Source organism: Amblyomma americanum, chromosome 1 (genome assembly GCF_052857255.1).
Source record: "Amblyomma americanum isolate KBUSLIRL-KWMA chromosome 1, ASM5285725v1, whole genome shotgun sequence".
Taxonomy (NCBI): Eukaryota; Metazoa; Arthropoda; class Arachnida; order Ixodida; family Ixodidae; genus Amblyomma; species Amblyomma americanum.
This window is the reverse complement of record NC_135497.1, coordinates 554643052-554665755: the sequence shown is the minus strand read 5'-3', so window position 1 is coordinate 554665755 and position 22704 is coordinate 554643052. Positions and strand designations below refer to the sequence as shown.

Sequence of the window (22704 nt, the reverse complement as noted above, 5' to 3'; positions counted from 1 at the left end):
TATGGAGTGCGCTGCGAAAGAAACTTTCTAGGAATGTGGACTAGACCAAATTACAATAAACCAGACGGCGTCTCAAAAACTGGAATAATACTGTGTGTCAATTTTTTCATTCTTTTCTTTTTACATTTCGTGGGGAGTTGAAAAACGCGTGCCTACTTGCCCTAGCGGTTGCCCCGCCGCGGTGGCTCAGTGGTTAGGGCGCTCGACTACTGATCCGGAGTTCCCGGGTTCGAACCCGACCGCGGCGGCTGCGTTTTTATGGAGGAAAAACTCTAAGGCGCCCGTGTGCTGTGCGATGTCAGTGCACGTTAAAGACCCCCAGGTGGTCGAAATTATTCCGGAGCCCTCCACTACAACACCTATTCTTCCTTTCTTCTTTCACTCCCTCCTTTATCCCTTCCCTTACGGCGCGGTTCAGGTGTCCAAAGATATATGAGACAGATACTGCGCCATTTCCTTTCCCCAAAAAAACCAATTATTATTATAATTATTATTATTAGCGGCGAGAGTGGTTTAAGTCTGTCAAATCCAAGACTAGCCAGAGCCGGGATCGTGCCGTTTTGCTTAGCGTAGCTAGCGTGTTTTTCGGCGAGCATGACGTCTTCAACAACCGAAAAGGCGCTACAGATTCTTCGATACCTGCCTCGCGTAAAAATTTCGAACCTTCGTGACACACCGGGAAGCAACTATGTAACCAAGGATATGCTTCCATACGGCCCAGCCCTGCGTGCGCTTTGGAAAAAAGACGGTCGCAAGCACCACATGGGCTGGGCTCGCCTGGGCTACGAGGGCGGCCAAACGCCATTCTATCTCAAGATTCCCATGGAAAACTACAATGAGAAGCACTTTTTGCGCCGCCAATACCCACCGCTGTCTCTCGGCCAACTGCAGCTGTTCATCGATCTCGGCCGCATCGACACTACGCGACCCATTGACCTGGCTGCGCTATGCAACACCAAGCAGTATTTCTTGAACCCCAGCGACCGTCACTTCGGCGTCCACTTGACCGCCGAGGGCATAGACAGTTTCAAGGCCAAGGTGTGTTGTTCGTGGCTTTGTTTTGATACTGGAGCCTTTACCATAACTGCACCTCGAGCCCGTTGCTCGATAGGAGGGCATGTGTAGAGCGGGGGGAAAGAAGCGAATGAACTGAGTTTCGCGGATAATTGCAGTCGACGCAGTTGAGCGGATATGCGAACCGCGCAGGCGCCCTTTTCCTAGCAAAACTGTTGCGTTAAGGTTTAACTTCATTTGCGGCGCCACACACCGCTCGAGACAAGTGTGCTTACGTTCAAATAATGGAGAAAGTTGGGTGAGCTGATGATTCATTATGCATCAGAGTATAGTATAGGACAAAGGCGCAGAAGACGCACACGGGACAATCGCTGGGCATCAACTTGTTATTCTCTGCTGAAAGACACTTATATACACGAATAGATAGGGGCGGAAACAATTCGTAAAACGCGAGATGAGTGGGCGTTATCGCATGTGTATTTCGCGGGAGTAAGCATCCAGGAAGGAAACTTCTTTCCGTGATAAGGCCAAGGAAAGAGGGCTCACGCACTTTTCAGCTTTCTTTTTAATGCAATAGGCTTCTATGATTTCTCTGCAAAGCTTCCTTTTCCCTTTACTACAAATGTCTGTGCTGCTAAACTGTGGCTGACTTGCTTTGCATTTTTTTTTTGCATGTCTTACAAGCAACGCAAGTGAGCCATAGTTTAGCGCCACACGCACGCGTGGTAAAGGAAAAAAGCTTTGTAGAGAAATCGTAGAAGCCTACTGCATTAAAAAGAAAGCTGAAAAGTGCGTGAGCACTTCTGCCTTGGCCTTATCACGGAAAGAAGTTGACAAGGACGGGCGCTGAACTGACAACAAATTTTATTGAAGGGATTCACACTTATAAACGTAGTGTAGTTACCGTTCGCGCATGCTCAGAAAAGTCAGCTCTTTTGGTGAAAGGGCGATAGAGGCTGTGCAGACGCAGCCCTCTCCCAGGCTATATATCTGATTTGATTCTGCTATTTCTCTAGTCATACGTACACTGCTCTTTCTGATTATGGAGGTGTCATCGAGTGCAGGAGTACAATCTAGGCAAGTGATACAGTGACTTGCGAGGAAGCCTTCAAAATCTTTTCCCTCGCGTGCATTTTTCACGTTCAAGGCATGCTCTCTTAACCTCTCGTTCACGCATCTCCCAGTTTGGCCAACATACGTCTTTCCACATACGTTGGCCAAACTGGGAGATGCGTGAACGAGAGGTTAAGAGAGCATGCCTTGAACGTGAAAAATGCACGCGAGGGAAAAGATTTTGAAGGCTTCCTCGCGAGTCACTGTATCACTTGCCTAGATTGTAGTCCTGCACTCGATGACACCTCCATAATCAGAAAGAGCAGTGTACGTATGATTAGAGAAATAGCAGAATCAAATCAGATATATAGCCCGGGAGAGGGCTGCGTCAGCACAGCCTCTATCGCCCTTTCACCAAAAGAGCTGACTTTTCTGAGCATGCGCGAACGGTAGCTACACTACGTTTATAAGTGTGAATCCCTTCAATAAAATTTGTTGTCAGTTCAGCGCCCGTCCTTGTCGCCTCGTCTCTGTCCTCGTCTGTTTAGCGCTGCTTTTCCAGAAAACCATGTACCAACACGCCCAACTCGCCGCATTAACAAAGAAGTTGCCTTCCTGGATGCTTACTCCCGCGAAATACACATGCGATAACGCCGACTCATCTCGAGTTTTAACGAATTGTTGTTTCCGCCCCTATCTATTCGTGTATAATAACTAGTTGATGTCCAGCGATTGTCCCGTGTGCCTCTGCTGTGTCTTTGTCCTATACTATACGATGGTGCCAAGTTTAATAATTGTGCTTACGTTTGTGTGCACAATGTGACCACTTACGACTGTCGCCTTTCGACCAAAACGGTCGCACAACCGCTGTGGCTCTCAAGTGTGAATGGGATTTGTTAAAACTAAGCACATGAGCTCAGATCTCCCCCTCCCCCATTTTATTTTAGGAAGTTGAGGGAGGTCAACAAATTTGCAGAATGTTTATTCTGAGCGCCTTAGGTGTGAATGCCTAGCTGTGGTGTACTAGTGCCGTAGCGAGGAATGCTTCCAGGATTGGACTGTTTCGTGTGTTCTACATTGCTGTTACTAACCTTGCTCTCATGCTTGAAGGATAGCATGTATGTTCATTTTGGGGTCATCTTACATGCGGGGAGAATTCTGCAGAGACCCGAACTCCCTCAAGGATATTGCGACCAGAGCACTCACCATTTATTTGTAATCCATAGGTGCAGTAAACTGAATGCTGTTGACATGGCTGAACTAAAACAGGTGTGTAAAGGATGACCATAGGAGAATGTTATCCATTATACATATGTTCGATGAAACAATCTCTCTGAATGGTCTTGTTTTGTGGCCAGCTCCTGGGAAGTAGTTTACTCTTGAAGCGCTGACAAAAATGTCTTTGTGGGCACACATTATGCCTACAAACGCTTTAATGTCAGTGCATAAATGTTAGGGTTGCTAGCTTGTCCTTATGGAATGCTTTTAGCTTCTGAGTAGTTTGAAGAAGCCGTGTGAACCTGCAGCCAATGTGAATGATATGCAAGAGTCTTGAAGGCTTTTAGGATTATAGCTGTTTCAAATGACTGCCTGAATAACTGTTATACCAGTGGGTTCTTACAAGCGGCACAGCATTTAGGAGCTAGCATACATGGTCTGTTTGAGTGTAAACTTAAAGCTACCGTAGGAATCACTAAGTTCTTTCAGTGGTGTTATCTTACTGCAAACTTATGCAATGCCTTCTTGTTCTCCTGGTACCGTTGTGGCAGTAATTTTGGTGCACATGCTTTTTCACAGACAACTTGGAAAAGTGAGTAACTTGGTGTGGTCATATTGAACAGAACAGCAGAAAGCAGTGGACAGACCTAGCTAACAATTCAGAATTATTAGCAAGCTCTAACAGGCTGCAGTACTTGGAGCAGCTTTTTCAGAATGTTGGTCCAGTTTTGTGGTGGCAAACCATTGAAGTGCACAATGTGCACAGAGAGGGGGAAGGGGTGGAGGCTGAAGCTCCCGATCTCAGTGCCTCTGGCTGCCACAAAGGGAGTTCGCAGTGATGTGATCTCTAAACCAAGCTATACAAAGGGGCAAACTCTTATAGATGGATTGAATGTGAGTGCGTGACACCAAGCATTGTGGCCATATTGCCAGGACTCACCTATGGGGCAGAAATTTGTGAGACTGCTGGAAAGGGTCGACATTAGGTTGAGGACAATGCAGTGAGCTATGAAAAGAAAATGATAGCCATAACGCAAAGAGGCAAGAAGCGAGCAGAGTGGGTCGGGGACAAATGCTAGTTAATGATATCCTGGCAACATTAATCTCTGTATGTATGACTGCAAGTTTTTAATGAATATCATTCACAGCACTAATTAGCTACTCATGCATCGTAACTGCTGTTGTTGTGGTTTCTGATTGCATTGTTTTCACGTTCGCACTAACAGGAAGTCCCAGTGCAGTCATGGGCTATGGACCTCTTCCTGTATATTCACTTGTGTAGCAAGTTTTATGTAGAAATAAACTTGATTTGAAAAAAAAAAGACGACGAAATAGGTAAGGCATGGCAATGCTAAGGGAAGATAACGATGGGTCCCTGAGGGTAATGGAGTTCTAACAGAAGGCAAACAAAGCAGGGGGCGTTCAGGTGGGCAGGTGAAATTGGGGTAAGGTGGCCTCAGCTGGCATAGCACAGGGTTGATGGGAGAGGCCTTTGTCCTGCAGTGGCCAGGCTGATGATGAAGATATCTATTGAGAGCAAAATATTTGTTTGTATGCTTAGCGGGGTGGCACTTCAGAATGAATAATAATATTCTGTAGCAATGCTATAATCAAAGCTGAATTAATAAAAATTAGGGGGCACTTTGGTGATCTAAAGTGCGATGATGCGAAAGCCTTTTTGCGTGATGTTGCTGCCCCTGTCGCTGTTTGTGTGCTGAAACTACAAATCAAGGACTATGTGATAGTTATGAACCTTTGCACTGTCTTTATTTGAGTGAATCGTCTTCGGTTAGGTCCATTTCTACTACACCATTGATGACGTCATCAGTTTGACAGCTATAGTGTGACAGAAACGCGACTGGACACGCTGGCGAGTCATGGGCCTATAAAGGCCTTAAAACTTGGCACAAATAGTGGACAGAGGTGCTAGGTAACCATTTTTTTTTATTTTCAAAAAAATTTCACTGTTCATTTTTTTATACATTTTGCCCCTTTTTCTAAGGAATGGCTTGAAAAAGAGCGCTGAAATTAGCAGTATAGAAAGGCACATTTATGTTACAGATGTGAAACTGTAATTGTAACTGTAATCGTCAGCGTGCAGCAAAACTTGCATCTTATAGAATTTTTTTTACCATTCTAAATGAGCGAATTGAGTTTGATTATTTAAATCTTGGTTATACCATTGCTACAGAATATTTTATTACTTCTCAGGTTTCACCCCGCTTTAATTCCTGTATAAATTGTACAGAGATCTAAAAATAAAAACAGTATATGTTCAGTGATGGAATGAATGTCCTGAATTACATTTATTATAAACTTCTGGCCACATGTGGTTAAAAGAAGTCTCATTTATTAAGACTCTGCCAAAGAAAGAGTATTTTGTCCATTTTCAGACGTTCAAACAGCCATAGTGTGCAGAAATCCTAATCCGAAATTTTGCTATGAAGTTAATGTCTTATTTTTGCCATTTCAGTCTTTTGAGACTCTACAATTTTCACAAATTGTACTGAACTGAAAATGGTCTGAACTGAAGTTCTGCTCTCATCTTCCAGATTTCTCTGTTTTGCTAACTTTGCTGCATTCATATGGAATTTGCTATTGGGGAAAGCACTTGAGGCAAAAAGTCGGCGTTTCTTACTGTCAAGTTTGCTCAGTTCAGGGCACTTCACCTTGACTTTTGCCTGCAACAAGTTCAGCTTGTGTGCATGTGCCCCTGGAAGCCATGCCTGAAACCCTTCACTGGTTCAGCACTGGGCGTTTTAAATTAGTCTCGATGTAATAAGTTACTTGCAGTATTTTATTTGAAATGCTTTCTCGCAAGTGACTGTATCTAACGTACATACTTTCAGATTTCAGTGTTCTTTTACAAATGCTTCTACTTATTAATTTGCTGACAGCAACGATGGTCGAGCAGTTAGATCCCCTGTGCCGGTGGGCACCCACCAAGTGATGCGATGGGTACAAGCTTCCCTTGGCCTGGTGGTCTGCTTATCTTAGGTGAAATGCTTGGGATAAGAGCCTCTGACCCCACTTCGTGTAAAAGAAAATAACTTGTTCTATGGCACTTTATGGCTAAAGCTGCCTTTGTGCCATAAAAATTCATCATAATTATTGTTAATTTACTCTCCCGTCTACCAGCTGTTTAGAAGGCTTGAACACCTTACCAGGCATGACTTCATTTATTTATTTTAATTTCAAGGCTCCACTTATTTGTTACTGGACAGATTGCAGTGGGATCGATCTCCTGAAGGTTGGTGACGAAAAGCATGCGTAGACATCACATTTGTAAACACGCAGGGCCACAGCATAAACCAAGAAAGATATCGCGAGGGAACGCTACTGAGCATGGTGTACAAAAATAAATGTTTTCAGAAAGACAGTGTGCTTCTGTGGCAGCTGCCAAAACAAACCTTTTTTATTATTTTTTTATTTGTACATACTGCAGCCCCTACAGGGGCTATCGCAGAAGTGGACTTATACATTCAAAAACTAAAGACATGGTAGAAAAAAATAAAACATCAAAATTTAATACATAGAGAAAATTGCACAAATTGGGAGCATGGGTACATTAAATAGATTGCAAATCAGTTATGGCCTGTATAAATTTTTCTATAGGGAGGGAACGCACTGGACCAGGCAATGTATTGCAGTGTTCGGTGATGCGCGGAAGGAAGCAGTATTTAAACACTTGGTGCGAGCTCGATTTCGGCCACAGCGGTTGAATTTCGATGGAGGCGAAATTCTAGAGGCCCGTGTACTGTGCGATGTCAGTGCATGTTGAAGAACCCCAGGTGGTCGAAATTTCCGGAGCCCTTCACTATGGCTCCCCTCATAACCTGAGTCGTTTTGGGACGTTAAACCCCACAAACCAAACATTAGTGCGAGCAAGCAAAGTAAGGTGAAAAATTAAGATTCTGATAACTTCTTGTTGATGATGGTATGGCACTCATGATGTACCTGTCGCTTGAGAGTCAATAGTGCGAATTAATGACACAGTGCAGAAATTTTAATGATTCTAGTTGCCGGCGAGTAGCGAGGGTAGTGATTTGTAATGATTTCAAGGCAGAAGAGGGTGAAAAATCACTGCAATATTTATTACTTATGAAGCGATTTCCTTTGGATGGCCTCAATTTTCTTAATCTTTGTCACCTTGTAAGGATGCCACACGAAACAAGCATAGTCAAGAATTGGCCGAATTAGGGATTTATACATTAGTAACCTGGTTTCTTTCGGAGCCTGAGCTAATGTTCGTCTAAGATACTCTAATTTTTTTAGGGCTCTATTACAGATGAAGTCAATATGTTGGACCATGATAAGTTGGAATAAAAATAATTCCTAGATACTTGTACTTGGACACCCTTTGAAGGGGTATGTTATGAAAAGAGTAATGAGAAATTGATGGAGAGGAACTATTGCTGAATGTCATGACAACAGTTTTACGAAAGTTAATATTCATCTGCCAACGTTCACAGCATCTACAGAAGCTAGAAAATGATTCATTAATGCGAGAATGATCACCTGAAGAGCGAATGACGTCATATAAAACGCAGTCATCAGCGTACATGTGGATGTTCGAGGTGATGTTGCAAGGGAGGTGATTTATATACAATAGAAACAATAAAGGTTTTAAGACAGAGCCGTGTGGCACACCAGATGTTAGGGGGTGACGAAAGACTGGGCTGAACTGTAGTGACTAAGCGCTCAGAGAGGAAATTTGAGATCCAGGTCACTAAGGTGAATTTTTGAATATAAGATATAATTGAAACATTCACTTAGAATGAATTGCTTTAACAGTGTCAAATGCTTTTGAAAAATCAATGAAAAGAGCGTCAATTTGACAACCACAGTCCAGATTATGAGCAATGTCATGCACGAATTCTGTTAATTGGGTAGATGTGCTAAAACCTCGCCTGAAACCATGCAGAAAATTAGATAAAATGTTATTCGATTCAAGAAATTGTACGATGTGTTTATGGATGATATGCTCAAGCATTTTACAAGATGATGATGTAAGCGAGATGGGCCTGTAGTTTTCAAGATGTTGCTTATTGCCTGACTTAAATAACAGCAGAACTTTTGCCAATTTCCAGGACTTAGGGACAATACCAGAACTAAGAGATTTAATAAAAAGAACATGTAGATAACGAGATGTCCATAATGAGTATCAACAAGGAATGCATTGGGGATTCCTTAAGGCCTGCTTGATTTCTTCACATCCAAATTCAGTATCATACTGAGAACACCCTCCAAGGAAACTTACCTCATCAATTGAAGATGATTTGGCATAGAGGAATGACGGAGTGACTAAATTGTCATGTTCAAAAACAGACTGGAAGGTTGAGTTAAATGCGTCTGAAATGGCTTTGGGATTCTGAATTAATTGGTCGTTAACTATAAATGAATTCGATAGAGTATCCTTAGGAAGGATCGTGGACCAAAATTTTTTGGGTTGCTGATCAGTAAATTTTGCAGTTCAGCACAAAAATAAAAATCTTAAGCAGAATTTGTCAAAACACGGAGCCCTTCTTTTGCTTTGTTAAACTGGGCTATGCATTAAGGCTTAGAACATGAACATGGCAGCACCTATACTATAAAGTCATTTTGCTTCTCCAGTTGTTAGAAAAGTTTGTGTAAAACAACTTGAGGTAGTTTTATCATTGCAACTGCACATTGAAAATGCATGATGTGCAGATAGCACTGCACTTTGCTTCACTTGCTTGCAAATTTGGGGAAATGGCAGGTACAGAACCTTTTGTGGTGCTCATGCGAGGTGGCTGCCCTAAAATTCACTAAAGAAGCCCATACGGATTTATCTGCTGCCTTTACCCACAAGCTTTGTTCTCTTCAAACACACTAAGACACTAAAATGGCACTGGAGATCAAGAGCTCATTATGCTTATATTAGATTATACCCCTGTCACACGGGCACTGTAAAGGCCTTTGCGAATCAGGTCCTTATGTTCAAAGGCGTAAAGTATGCAGCTACATGGCACAGATATTGCGCTATGCCACTAAGGGCCTTGGAGGTGTAGGCGCCCGTTCGAAAGCTTTGGAGCCCAAAGGCACGACCTTCGAGAACCTGCGATTGCAGGCTGTCCGTCAAAAAAGTAAAAGTAAAGAAAAAAAATATATGCAGCTAACAATGTTTGAAAACATATTTAAAAATTACTATAGATTTGTCTGGTATTGCTTTTTGGACAACAGTTTATATTTTATGCCTAGATTTCAAAAATTGTGGCAACACTGAGTGCCCCTGATGGCCAAGGCAATACACAGAACCTTTTGCTGCTGATAAGAGTGGCTGTTGTTCTTTTGAGGAAGCTGCAAGAACAAAAAATTGAGCTCTACGAATGAGTAAAATGTCGTATTTCGATTTTAAAACTCAATTCAGCCACCTCTTGCACAGCAGTGAATGCTAAGCCTCAACGACTGTTTTACCTTTGGGCTGCACCGTGTAGCTTTGCTGCTGCTCCTTTGGTGAAAACAGGTGCCTTTGCTGGAAAGGCCTTCGAGGAATGTCATGTGACAGGGCTATTAGGGAACTGTGCAGTTAGTTTGAAGGGGTAAAGGTCAAGTGCCTTGCTGAGGCCGTGTGAATCTTTTAGTGAATTTTCTTGATCGCTAAGCTTGTGGAAAGTGCAGTGTGTTCCTTCTCGACTCATTGCTGCTTGGGCTCATGGTTGAGCTTTTCTCATTTCCTTATTTCTTATTATGCCTTTGTGTTGTGCTACTATGTCCACTGTGTCAAATCATGTATGGTAAGGAAGGGTTCTGAAGTTACCTGTTTGGCACACAGCCCACTTTGCGATCATGGTTGAGCTTTTCTCATTTCCTTATTTCTTATTTTGCCTTTGTGTTGTGCTACTATGTCCACTGTGTCAAATCATGTATGGTAAGGAAGGGTTCTGAAGTTACCTGTTTGGCACACAGCCCACTTTGCGATTGTATAACTGCTGGTCAGCTTTCGCTTATGTCGCCTTCTATTACTATCCTTCTATCAGTAGTAGTTGTGGCTGTAAGCTTACAAAATTTGTGCCCAGTTTTCTGTACAGCTTTTTAAGCCTGATGCTTGGACACTAAGAACAAGTGCAGTGCAACTGCTAGCAGCTAGAAGAGAAGGTACAGTGGTCCTCTCTTTTTTTGTGAACAGTCAGAGCCTTCAGCGGTCTTCCTCCTCATGTAACAAAGCTGTTATGGCATTGCGCATGAAGGGGGACTCACCTGCAAGCAGTCGCCCTCTGGGTACTCTGCTATGTACACAAAAACTATAAATAAGTGAACTGAGTTGGAAGCAATTGTGCGCGCTTTTGGGAGATTGAACGGCCGTGGCACTTTTAACTCCCATGTTTCTGATATGATTCTGTTTTGTCGCAGGGAGTGTTATCTTTTGTAGGCTATAGTCGGATACAACTCAAAAATGCAGTGGCGATTGCCTTTCATCAAGGGAGGACTTTTAGCCAGTGACTTGACTTTACATCAGCTGCTTGTTATGACGGCGCGGTTAATCTCCTGCCATGACATCATAGGCGATTGGCAAGTGCCTCTGTGAAATGGGATTAACCGCGACGTCATGAGAACCGATCGACGCCTTTGTCTGGAGGGCCTCCTTTGAGCGGTACTTGCCTCCTCCTACTTGAGTTGTATCCAACTGTAGGTAGTATGTGCTTCTAGTTCTGTGTGTTTTGGTGTGTGCGTAGAGCGGAGCTCGTTTCTGTCTTTTTCATGTCTGCACACAAAATGTTCAACCATGTGAATTTTTTTACATTTGCAGTTGTAGGTTACCAGCTGCAGATCTTACAAAGTAAACAATTTGACCTGTGACAATGTTAGAGTAGTGCAGGCAGTGAATGACTGGCACAAACTCGTGCCTACTTCACCTGTCACAAGCACTGAGCATTCGGAATGCATTAGGAGTTCCGCATTGCTCCTACATCTCAGTATTTTGCCGGTAGGAGTTATAATTCAGTTGCTGATGATGTCAGTTCTACAAAATGAGGCAGTGGTATGGCAGGGTTCTTGAAGGCAGGCTTTGAGCATGAGTGCCCAAGCTTGACACATCAGACAGGAATGGGTACCTAGACTTGCATACCAACATTTCAGAGATTTGTTGGTTGAGTTGTCAGAGAGGGAGGCAAGATACTATATGTGCAAAAGCAAAAACTGCTTTTTGTTATTGTCCACCTCTAGTTTTGAAGGCATTTTGGTAAGCAGTAGCCACTGGTGTAACATAGTCTGGGCCTTAACAGGGGTGGTTCATTCTTTGGGTCTTTGCAGGTGAACATTGAGGTCCAGCATGCGAGAGAGCCTGTTATTGCTGCCATTGAACGCAACGGAGGCACCATCACCACAACCTACTTTGACATTGAATCCGTCACAGCCCTCATGAATGCTGAGAAGTTTTTCAAACAGGGCCGTCCTATTCCCAAGCGCAAACTGCCGCCCGAGGATGCTATTCGCTATTACAGTGACCCGGCATTTCGTGGCTACCTGTCAGATCCTCGGGAGGTGGCCAAACAGCGTTACATTTTGGCCCAGAAGTATGGCTATGAGCTACCCAACTTGGAGGAAGATCCAAACTATGAGATGCTAATGGAGCGGAAAGATCCACGTCAGGTCTTTTATGGCCTGGAACCAGGCTGGGTGGTGAACCTGCGAGATAAGGTTATCCTCAGGCCAACAGACCTTGAGTACAAGCAGTACTACAACATCTGAGGTGCATTTTTGTTGGCTATTGGTGAAGAGGCTTGAGACTTCCATTTCAGGGCAATATTGCCAACAGAGTGCTGTTGCAGACGAGGACTTTTATTTTTGTCATAATCAAAAGATGAAAGATGCAATGGGAAACGTGTCTAACTTGTTCGAATTCAATGTGGAATAAAATAGGCTTGCAATTAGGGATGTGTTTTTGTCACTTTCAGCATTCTCTTTGTCACGGGTTCGGTGATCACGCGAGTTCATCACCGAGTCATGACAATAAGGGGGTGGCCGTTCAATGCCCGGCGTTGTTGCCGGTAAGCAGACACAGTGAATGAGGTAACAACAACAAAAAAGGTAAGAGGTAACAACAACAAAACAACGTTTATAGATTCGATACAAGGAATACAACAGCTTTTACACGGGAGGAATGGAAATTTTACAAAACAATTATCATGGACTGCAGGAAAACACACATCACATTAAATACACTGAATTAAGTTATACATTTCAATAAGAGATTGTCTACAGAGATCACGACAAAGAAGCGAGTCCAATTTAGCGACAGTTGAAAAGGAAGTTCAGAAGGGGTGCGAACACGCAGTTGACTGGGGAACGTGGCGGCAGTCCACCCACAAAGACGCAGGCTGGGCGGCTTCAAGGATGCGGTGCGGTGACTCGGGGTCAAGGGAGTGCGTGGCGGCAGCTTTCCCTCCTCGGAGTGCACTCCTGAGACCCCGAGCCGCCGCACCGCATCCTTGAAGCTGCCCAGCCTGTGTCTTTGTGGGTGGACTGCTGCCATGTTCCCCGGTCAACTGTGTGTTCGCACCCCTTCTGAACTTTCTTTTCAACTATCGCTAAATTGGACTTGCTTCTTTGTCGTGATCTCTGTAGACAATCTCTTATTGAAATGTATAAATTCAGTGTATTTAATGCGATGTGTTTTCCCGCAGTCCGTGGTAATTGTTCGTAAAATTTCCATTCCTGTCCTGTAAAAGCTCTCGTATTCCTAGTATGGGGGCGTAAATTTAATCAAGAAAGTTTTATCAGCAGGCGTTTATGGGGTACTTTATCAAAGGCTTTAGCAAAATCTAAAAAATACTACTTCAGTCTGTAGATTGGAATCAAGGTTAGCATGCAGATCATGAATGAATGTAGCAAGCTGGATCTCTCGGGAATAACCGCGGCAAAACCTGTGCTCAGCAAAATGGAAAAAGTTGTTCGAATCAAGGAATGCCATGATGTGGGTATAGATGACGTGTTCCATGATTTTGCAAGGAATACTAGTTAGAGAGATAGAACGTTAATTAAGCAGCGAGTTGTTACCTGATTTGTAGACGAACAACCTTCCCATTTTTCCGGTCTATGGGCAGTTGACCTGTGGAGAGTGACTGAGCGAATAGCAAGCACAACAAAGATGAACAGAGATTTCTGGTTTTTCAATTAGTGACAAAATACCTGCTGCAGAAAATGCAAGAGGAGGCATAGTATCTTGAATAACTGGGGGGTTTGGAGAAAATGTCCGATCTGTTTTATTAGTAAACACGAAAGAAAAGGCTGTGTTGAACATGTTGGCGCATTCAGTTTCATAGACAGTTTCACCCAAACCATTGGTGAGGGAAATAGTGCTTGTGTGTGGAGGGTTAACGACTTGCCAGAAATTACGGGGGTTAGCTGACATTTTAGGCAGATCGGGGTTGAAAAAGGTGCGTTTGGCTTCTCGAATACTTGATAAGTACGTTTTTTTTTTTGCTGTGTAATATATTTGTTCTAAGCATTTTGACTAGGAAGCAACTTAATTGGCCGATCGGAAAAGACTTTATTTTCAAGACTTTTGAGTGTATTTGTGAACCATGGGTTTTGAGGGTTAGTTCATATATTTATGTTCGGAATAAACCTGTCGACCAAATCTTTGATTTTCCTCTTAAACAAGGATCAGTTATCATGGCTGGATCTTTGATGAAAGTTAGATTGAAATCCTGGTAAAAATCCGTCCGTCCATCCATCCGTCCGTCCACTCACCCACCAACCCATCCATACATACATCCATCAATCCATTCCATCCATCCATCCAAAGGCTTTGGCAATATCTAAAAATACAACGTCAGTCTGTACATTAGAATCAAGGTTAGCATGCAGATCATGAATGAATGTAGGAAGTTAGGTCTCGCAGAAATAACCCGGTGAAACCCGTGCTGAGGAGGATGGAAGAAGTTGTTGCAGTCAAGGAATGCCATGATGTGGGTATAGATGACATGTTCCATGATTTTGCAGGGAGTACTAGTTAGAGAGATGGAACGTTAATTAAGCGGCGAGTTCTTACCTGATCTGTAGACTGGAACGACCTTCCCATTTTTCCAGTCTATGGGCAGTTGACCTGTGAAGAGTGACTGAGCAAATAACAAGCACAACAGAGATGGACATATACCTTTGGTTTTCAATTAGTGACAAAATACCTGCTGCAGAAAATGTAAGAGGATGCAGGGGCGTAGCCAGGGGGTGGCTTATGGGGCTTCAAACCCCCTCGAAGTTTTTTCGTACTGTTATGCACCGCCAACCAAAACAACCACTGGCTCTGGAAATCGTGCTGGATTTTGTCTGCGTCTTTTTCACACTTGAAAAGATTTCGACGCGAACATTGCGAACTCGTGCTGGGTTTCGTGGCAATTGAAGCCCATGCACCTGGAGTCACGAAACGCAAGGAGCCCCATCCGAGCACAGAGTTTCAAGGGCGTTTCGATGACGAGCAGGCTCGTCACGGCATCTCGTGGCGGCCGCGGAATCTACGGAGCTCATGGATTTCAATTCCAAAGCTTTATGAATATAAATTTCTCATAAACCTTTTCCTTTGCATACAGAAGCAGCAAAACCAATGCAAGTAAAGAGTTCTGTTCCTTCAGGTCCATAAACGCGTAATTAGGAAAACGTATGACTATTCATTAGCCTTTTAGAGCCACAAATTTTTGCTGTTTATTGTAACAGTTAGCATCATGATCAAAGTTATCATGCGAATATGAGAATTACGAGGACATCATTAACCAATTTGACGGACCTTGCTCCTTGAAAGCCCAGCCCACACGAAGTTTCCCAACAAACACTCTCGCATATTGGGTAGTTCAACTTGTCGCATCTGTGGCTTTCGTTTGTCCTTTCCTTTCCTTTTTTTACCTACCTGCATTTACTTCTTTTTTTAACGAGACCAATACCCTTTGCATGAAAAGGTACAGCGCAAAAAGATGGGACTAAAGGAGCGGACAGAGGCACTGACTTACGACTGATGATTTTATTGCTGTTATAGCGCAATAAATATCAATCGTAAGTCAGCGCCTGTGCCTGTCTGCTCTTTTAGTCCCGTCTTTTTGCGCTGTACCTTTGCCTGCGAAATGTACCGACTAGCCCAGACTAATCCTTTTCCAATACCCTTCTTTAATTTTCTCTGCACAATGATTGCTGCCACTTTGCATGCAGCAAAAATACCCAGTTTTGTATTGATTTCTGCATTCCTCTATTTATTTATTTTATTTATTTATTACAAATACTGCTAATCCCAATTGGGATTGTGGCAGGAGGGCTTAGTAAGGTTAACAGAAAGCGATCAAGCATAATCGGAACATTCAACTGGTCAGCATGTTAAGAAAGACAACAAACGGTAAAACGAAAATACAACCGAGCTGTGATGAAAACAATCAAATAACACATAAAATAAGGCTAATGTCGGTAGTATTATACAAAGAATAACAAAATGTTGAAACATTGCTAGTTGTTATAATACAGACAATAAGTAAACAGTAAATATTATAAGCGTACACTGCAAAGGCATTAACATAGTATAGGTGTTTAGTTTATGTAACGCTGCATAGTTTGACAAAAAAAAGCTTACACATAAAAAAAAATAACCATGGGTACAATAATAACAACGCAAGCAACCAGGAATGAATAACTAATAACATGACATACTCTCAACTGCAATATTAAATTTTGTCAATGATGAACAGTTAGTAATGGAGGGATCAAGGCTGTTCCATTCTCGAATTGCTAGTGGGAAAAAGGAATTTTTAAAGCAGTTAGTATGAAAATGATACTCACTTAATGTATGTGAATGTTTATGACGCGTTGATCTTGCTTCGGAAAAGGAAATATATTTAGTAGTGTCGAGTTTTAGATGTCGATTTATTAGTTGAAACATGAGTTTTAGTCGTGCGACTTTTGCACGGGTCTGCAATGATTTTATTCCTTCAGTTTTCATTAATTCAGTAGGCGAATCGGTTATTTTGTATTTGTTAAATATAAATCTGACTGCTTTTCTTTGAACGGCTTCAAGTTTGGTTATATCTTGATTAGTGTAAGGAAACCAAACGACGTTAGCATATTCGAGAACAGATCTAACCAAAACATTGTAGGCTAAAAGCTTAGTTTGAAAAGGGGCTAATGTGAGGCGTCGTCTAAGAAAAAAGAGTCGTTTCAAAGCTGTTGAGGTGATTTTGTTCACGTGAGCGTTCCACCTGAGGTCATGGGTTATTAGTACGCCAAGATACTTATGATTAGTCACTACAGTAAGTGGTGTGCCATTTATAGTATACCGAAAGTCGGATTTATGTTTCTTTCTAGAAACTGTCATAACAGCAGATTTAGTAGCGTTGAGTGTCATCTGCCAGTCAGTGCACCATTTTGCTATAGAATGTAATGCGTTGTTAAGAGCTTCATGATCCTCTATAGTATTAATTTCATGATAAATTACAGTCATCGGCAAACAGTCGTATATTAACGTTGAGATTAGTCATCAGATCATTTATAAAAATCAAGAAAAGAACAGGTGCCAAGAGACAACCCTGAGGTACACCAGACACAACATTTACTATGTTTGAGGCTTGATGATTAATTTCTACAAATTGTGTTCTGCCTGATAAGTAGTTGCTAATCCAATTAACTATAGAGCCATGACCTAGAGTTGATTCTAGTTTATTAATTAATTTAATGTGTGTAACCTGATCAAATGCTTTTGAAAAATCTAGTAGTATTAGATCGGTTTGCTTTTGTCTGTCTATGCTGTGGGATAAGTTGTGGACTAATTCTAATAACTGTGTTACTGTCGAAAGGCTTTGGCGGAAGCCATGCTGAAATGGGGAGAGTATGGTTTCATTTTCAAGGAAAATGGTTATGTGTTTTACTATGATGTGTTCGAGTACTTTAGACACTGAACAGGTGATAAAGATGGGTCTGTAATTAGAAACATCTGTCCTGTTTCCTGATTTGTGTATCGGAATAATTTTGGCTAATTTCCATTCCTTTGGAAGGGTACATGTTGAGAGGGATTTATTGAAGAGTAAGCACAAATACTTAGCCATCCATTCGGCATATCTTTTTAGAAAGGAATTTGGGATGTCTGGTCCTGGTCCCTTTTTTTGTGTCTAGATTTAACAACAGGTTAAGTACCCCAGTCTCAGTTACAGTTAATGATTCAATGTGTTTCGTTGTTCGTGAGGTCTGATGAGGGACTATACCATTATCGTTAGAAAAAACTGACGCAAAGTAATCATTCAGTTCGTTTGCTATCTCAAGGCTATCTTCTTTTGAGGCTGGGTTTTCAGTTTGTCTTTTGGGATTAAGGTAGCTTTAAAATTTTGATGGGGACGTTCTTATAAAGTTATTGAGGGTGTTATTAAAGTAATATAATTTAGAAGCCTTTATTCGATGTTTCATGCTTTGTATTGCAAGGTTAAGATTGGCCCTTGTTTTCGTGCAAGGGTTCACCTTGAGGGCTTTTTTACGGCGATTAACTTTGTAGCGTGTATGACTTCGCGGGTGATCCAGGGGTTACGGCTTTTTATTTGCTTCCTTCTACGTGGGACGAACTTATGAATGCAATATGAGACAGTCGTTTTAAAGCTGTGCCATAAGGATTCAATGTCAGAAGAAGCATCGCTTGCAAGTTGTTTGTATGTGTCGAACTCGAAGAAAAGATGATCTAGAATACTATTATCGTCAGCTTTAGTGAAATCATGAACAAAAGTTTGCGGTCGTGGCGAAGAAAGCGTGATACTGATAGGGACACTGCATAAGATTAGTTTGTGATCGGAGATTCCGTCTAGTATTTCAGTTTTAGTTTTATGGAGTGGAAAGTGGTGACTTAGAAATACTACATCAAGCGTGTTACTCGAAGAACCTTGTAGACTTGTTGGTTGATTTACAATCTGAGTGAGATTAAACTGTAGCATAATATCTAAAAGATAGTCTGAAGAAGCGGAGTGATGTTGCATTGTGAGCCAGTCAATATCCGGGAGGTTAAAGTCGCCAAGCAAGATTAGTCTGGTACCTAGAAGATGACATTGCATATAGCGATGTAATGCAAGCATGAAGTCATGATCACTTGATGGGCTGCGATAAACGCAACCCACCACTATCGAGTAGGAACCAAATGTCAGTTTGGAAAAGACTGCCTCTACGCCTTCGATATCGGGAAGTACAGTGATTTGTATTTTTTTGTTCACAAAAATGGCTACGCCGCCACCGCGAGTTTTTCTATCCTTGCGAATTATCGCGTAATATGGGGGCGTAACCTCGGAGTCCATGATATCGGACGTGAGCCACGTTTCAGTCACGGCCATAAAGTCGGGTTTTATGCCAATAAGTAAGCTTTCCAAAGAATCAAGTTTGTTTAGAATGCTGCGAGCATTTATGTTAGCAAAAGTTATTTCTGTTTCTGCTGGTTGCGGCGTGGCCGTAATGTTTTTGCATCGCTTTGACTGTTTTTTGGGGGACTAGTAGGACTGACTTTGGTTTCCATTGGCATTACACGGTTCTGCTCATCATCCCAATAGAAAAACTCACCGTTAATACGCAGCTTATCAAAGACAAGAGCAACTTTGTCTCCGTTGTCTTTGTGCTCCTTCGCAGTCTCCCATAACTTCTTTCGTAAGCTACGTACACGGGCCGAGTAATCCTCACTGACTGAGTACTCCGATCCCTTCAGCTTTGAGCAGTTCTTTAGTATTCTAGATTTGTCCCGTGAGTCAAGCAGTTTAAGAATAACAGGTCTGGCCTTTTTCGTATTCGTAGGCCGGCCCAGTCTATGAATTCTTTCGGTGGTAACGGGCTCTATTTTTAAGATGTCCTGAACAATTTTCTCGTTGACTGTTTTTTCCAGTGTGTCGCTGTCCTCACTTTCATCCTCAGAAATTCCATATATTAGGTTAGACCTTCGTGAGCGATTCTCCAGATCGTCTATTCTCATTTCAAGGGTCATCACTGTTTTCTTTAGGCTGTCAATCTCGTGCAGACACGTTGATATTTTTCTGTCCAGTACGGCCAAGTTGTCTAATTTTGTATCGATGGAGACAAGCCTTTTTTCCTTTATTTCTTTTAGGTCATCTGTTATATTTTGTAGCTGTTTCATTAGCTGCGCCATATCAGGTCCGGGGTTGGTCTCAATATCACCGGCGAGCAGTAGAAGCTTCATGGCATACAGTAAATCACAGAACACCGGACAGAGCAGCCCTGGGCACGGCAGCACTACAAGGTAAGGGTCGCTTGACCGATAGCACTTGCCGTAGCATTTGCTCACCTCTACGAAAAAGACCAGCGGGTTGGTGAACCGCATGCCTGAAGTGCCGCCGTGCCCAAGAAGCCGTCCGGGGTCATCTGTTGCCTTTATGTAGGGTCGTGATCGATCCGCCGCCAGGGAGGCGCTGTCTTCGTCACTGTTCGTTATCGAACCTAGTGTCATCCGGTAGCGTCGGTCGATGCTGACGTCCGCGAGATGTAGCGTATCAGCCTCGTGTCGACCGTGATCGCACACAAGCTGCGTCCCTTCGGGCGTTGACCATCGCGGTTGATCGTGTCGAGCCACTGGCGTCGACAGCACCGTGACGATCACCTGTACGAAAAAGACCAGCGGGTTGGTGAACCGCATGCCTGAAGTGCCGCCGTGCCCAAGAAGCCGTCCGGGGTCATCTGTTGCCTTTATGTAGGGTCGTGATCGATCCGCCGCCAGGGAGGCGCTGTCTTCGTCACTGTTCGTTATCGAACCTAGTGTCATCCGGTAGCGTCGGTCGATGCTGACGTCCGCGAGAGGTAGCGTATCAGCCTCGTGTCGACCGTGATCGCACACAAGCTGCGTCCCTTCGGGCGTTGACCATCGCGGTTGATCGTGTCGAGCCACTGGCGTCGACAGCACCGTGACGATCACCTGTACGAAAAAGACCAGCGGGTGTGAACCGCATGCCTGAAGTGCCGCCGTGCCCGTGCCCCAATTATTCTATTCATGCGGTGCTGTCGCGACCGCAGCATGGCCCAAATACACATCACGATTTCTGCGATGACAGTTTTATTCTTTCTTGTAGGATAGTCTGTCTTTATATGCGTAAAGGTTACTCCCTGTGATTGCGCAACATGTTTGACTTGTTTGACATATTGTATACAGCAACTTTAACTTGGGTATGTAGATTTATTACACAATATACGGATATTTAAATATTTTCTTGCCATTCTTTGTGTATTCATGCAGTGAACTTTGTTTCCAGCGACGCTTTTTTTTCCCTTTCTTAAGCTGTATCTTCGCATTTGTGATATTCCATTGTATCTTCGCATTTCTTATGCATGTTTTGCAGAACTCCTGCTTTTTATATGTGCTGACAAGATCAAAATTTTAGGCCTTTTTATTCAGGAAAATGGATACAATGATGAAACAATAAAGAAACTGGAAGGATATGCAGCGCAAGTAACTGGAATATTCAGAAGAATAGCGCTCAAAGGGAGAGGACTCAAAGAAAGGAGCCTAATAAAATTGGTTCAAGCATACATAATCAGTCGACTCAGCTACACTACACCATACCTTAACATCCGGGCCCAAGAAAGAGATAAGTTGGACTCAATAATTAGGAGGTGCTACAAACGAGCGTTAGGAATGCCCATAAGCACCTCAACGGAAAGACTCCTAGCTATGGGGATACACAACACGTGGAAGGAAACGGCCGAGGCGGTCAGAACAGCTCAGCAGGAAAGACTTAGCCAGGCATATACAGGCAGAGCCATTTTAGGCATGGTAGGATTGCAGGCAGACAGAGGCATGCAGCAAAAACAAGACATCCCGAAGGATGTCAGGGAACATCTCAGAATAGACCCACTTCCGAGAAACATGCACCCCACCTTCAACAGTGAGAGGAGGGAAAAGAGAGCCGAAGCCCTCATGAGACGCTTCAACGAAATGAATAAGGAGACGGTAGCATACACGGATGCGGCGAGCGGTAGACTGGGAGCAGCTGTAGCCTCAGTGGTGGATGGCAAGGGTACAGCAATATCAGCAGCTACGATACGCAGCCGCAATTCGGAAGTAGCAGAAGAGGTAGCAATAGCGCTTGCTTGCGTGGGAATAGAGGCAAACTATATAATAAGTGACAGTAAAACAGCCATCTACAATTATGGAAGAGGTAGAGTCGCATCAGAAGCGGTGCGGATTCTAACGGCGAAAAAGATGAATAGAAAAATTAGCCTAATATGGGCACCAGCTCATAGGTCAGTACCAGGCAATGAAGCGGCGCACCTTCTAGCTCGAGATCTCTACCTCCGAGCAGAAGCGGAACCGCCAGATTGCAAGGAACTAGACGAGAGACTACAAACATACACAGAAATCAGAGAATTACAGACTGCAGAGAAGAACTGTCCCTCCTCCGGACAAGGAGCTCGGGAACAGAGAGGCAGTAACCTGGAGAAGGCTACAGGCCGGAAATTTCATAACCCGGTATGGGCGTCACACGTCCTACAAGACGAGGACATAGAAGATAAATGTAAAAAATGTGGAGAGAGGGGGACCCTCGGCAATATAATTTGGCAGTGTGTACACTCCCCAGGGGTGAGGGAAGGAATAGATAGTAGAGAAGCCTGGGAAACCCTTCTGCAAAGCGCGGACCCCGCGACCCAGAAGAAAGCCATCCATCTGGCGGCAGAGGCCGCGAAGAGCCAACAACTCTTTGCCTGCATCTAGTCGCGGAGGCCCTGGCCTCTGCCCCTAGGCCTGCGCGCCAGGGGTAGGGAGTAGAGGGCCTCCATTTCTGATGGAAATAAAAGTTTTTGGAACTGGAACTCTGTTGCGACTATAATTTCGGCGCAATTACAATACTCGACCGGTGACAGCTGCGCTCGCGCAATACGTTGGAATGAAGGACAGCGTCACTGATTTTTTTCCTGGCCATTGCACATGTACAGAATTGGAAACAAGGTTCTTGAATGGCAAAGATTTGTTAAAATATTTGTACTGAACTTGACCATTCATATCAGGGACATGTATTCCTTTGCTGGTTTCCAACTGATATAGTTCTGAAATTCATGAGACATTTTTTTACTTACTAAATAGACAAAAAAGATGGAAGCATTGATATCAGTTATTTCTGCCGGAGTTTTTGGGACATACAAATACATTCTTTTATCAAAAAAAACATTTTACTTGTCTTGACAGTGCGTGGCTTTCAAAAATTTGTTTGCTGCATCTAATACGGAATAGCATTGGTAGTGGCAATGAAATTATGTTTAATGTATTTGATCCCTCTACAAATTCTATAAAGAGGAGGCCGCGCTTCAACATGAGCCCCCCTCGAACAAAATTTCTAGCTACGCCACTGAGAGGAGGCATAGTATCTTGAATAACTAGGGGGTTTGGAGGAAATATAGCATCTGCTTCGTAAGTAAACACAGATGAAAAGGCTGCGCTGAACATGCTGGCACATTCAGTTT

At 43.2% G+C, this 22704-nt stretch overlaps 1 protein-coding gene across 1 annotated transcript; it reads left to right on the top strand.

The window, feature by feature from the left end:
* The first annotated feature begins 519 nt into the window (after positions 1-519).
* mRpL15 (mitochondrial ribosomal protein L15) lies at positions 520-12181 on the top strand. Its single transcript, XM_077651092.1, has 2 exons — positions 520-1038; positions 11560-12181. The coding sequence occupies exons 1-2, from the start codon at positions 595-597 to the stop codon at positions 11995-11997; spliced, it is 882 nt and encodes a 293-aa protein (XP_077507218.1). The 5' UTR covers positions 520-594; the 3' UTR covers positions 11998-12181.
* The last annotated feature ends 10523 nt before the right edge of the window (positions 12182-22704 follow it).

Bases quoted from the DNA above. Each gene is read 5' to 3' on its own strand.
- mRpL15 (XM_077651092.1), top strand. From the start codon at position 595: ATGACGTCTTCAACAACCGAAAAGGCGCTACAGATTCTTCGATACCTG. The intron at 1,039-11,559 runs GTGTGTTGTTCG...GGGTCTTTGCAG, and splicing joins TAGACAGTTTCAAGGCCAAG to GTGAACATTGAGGTCCAGCA.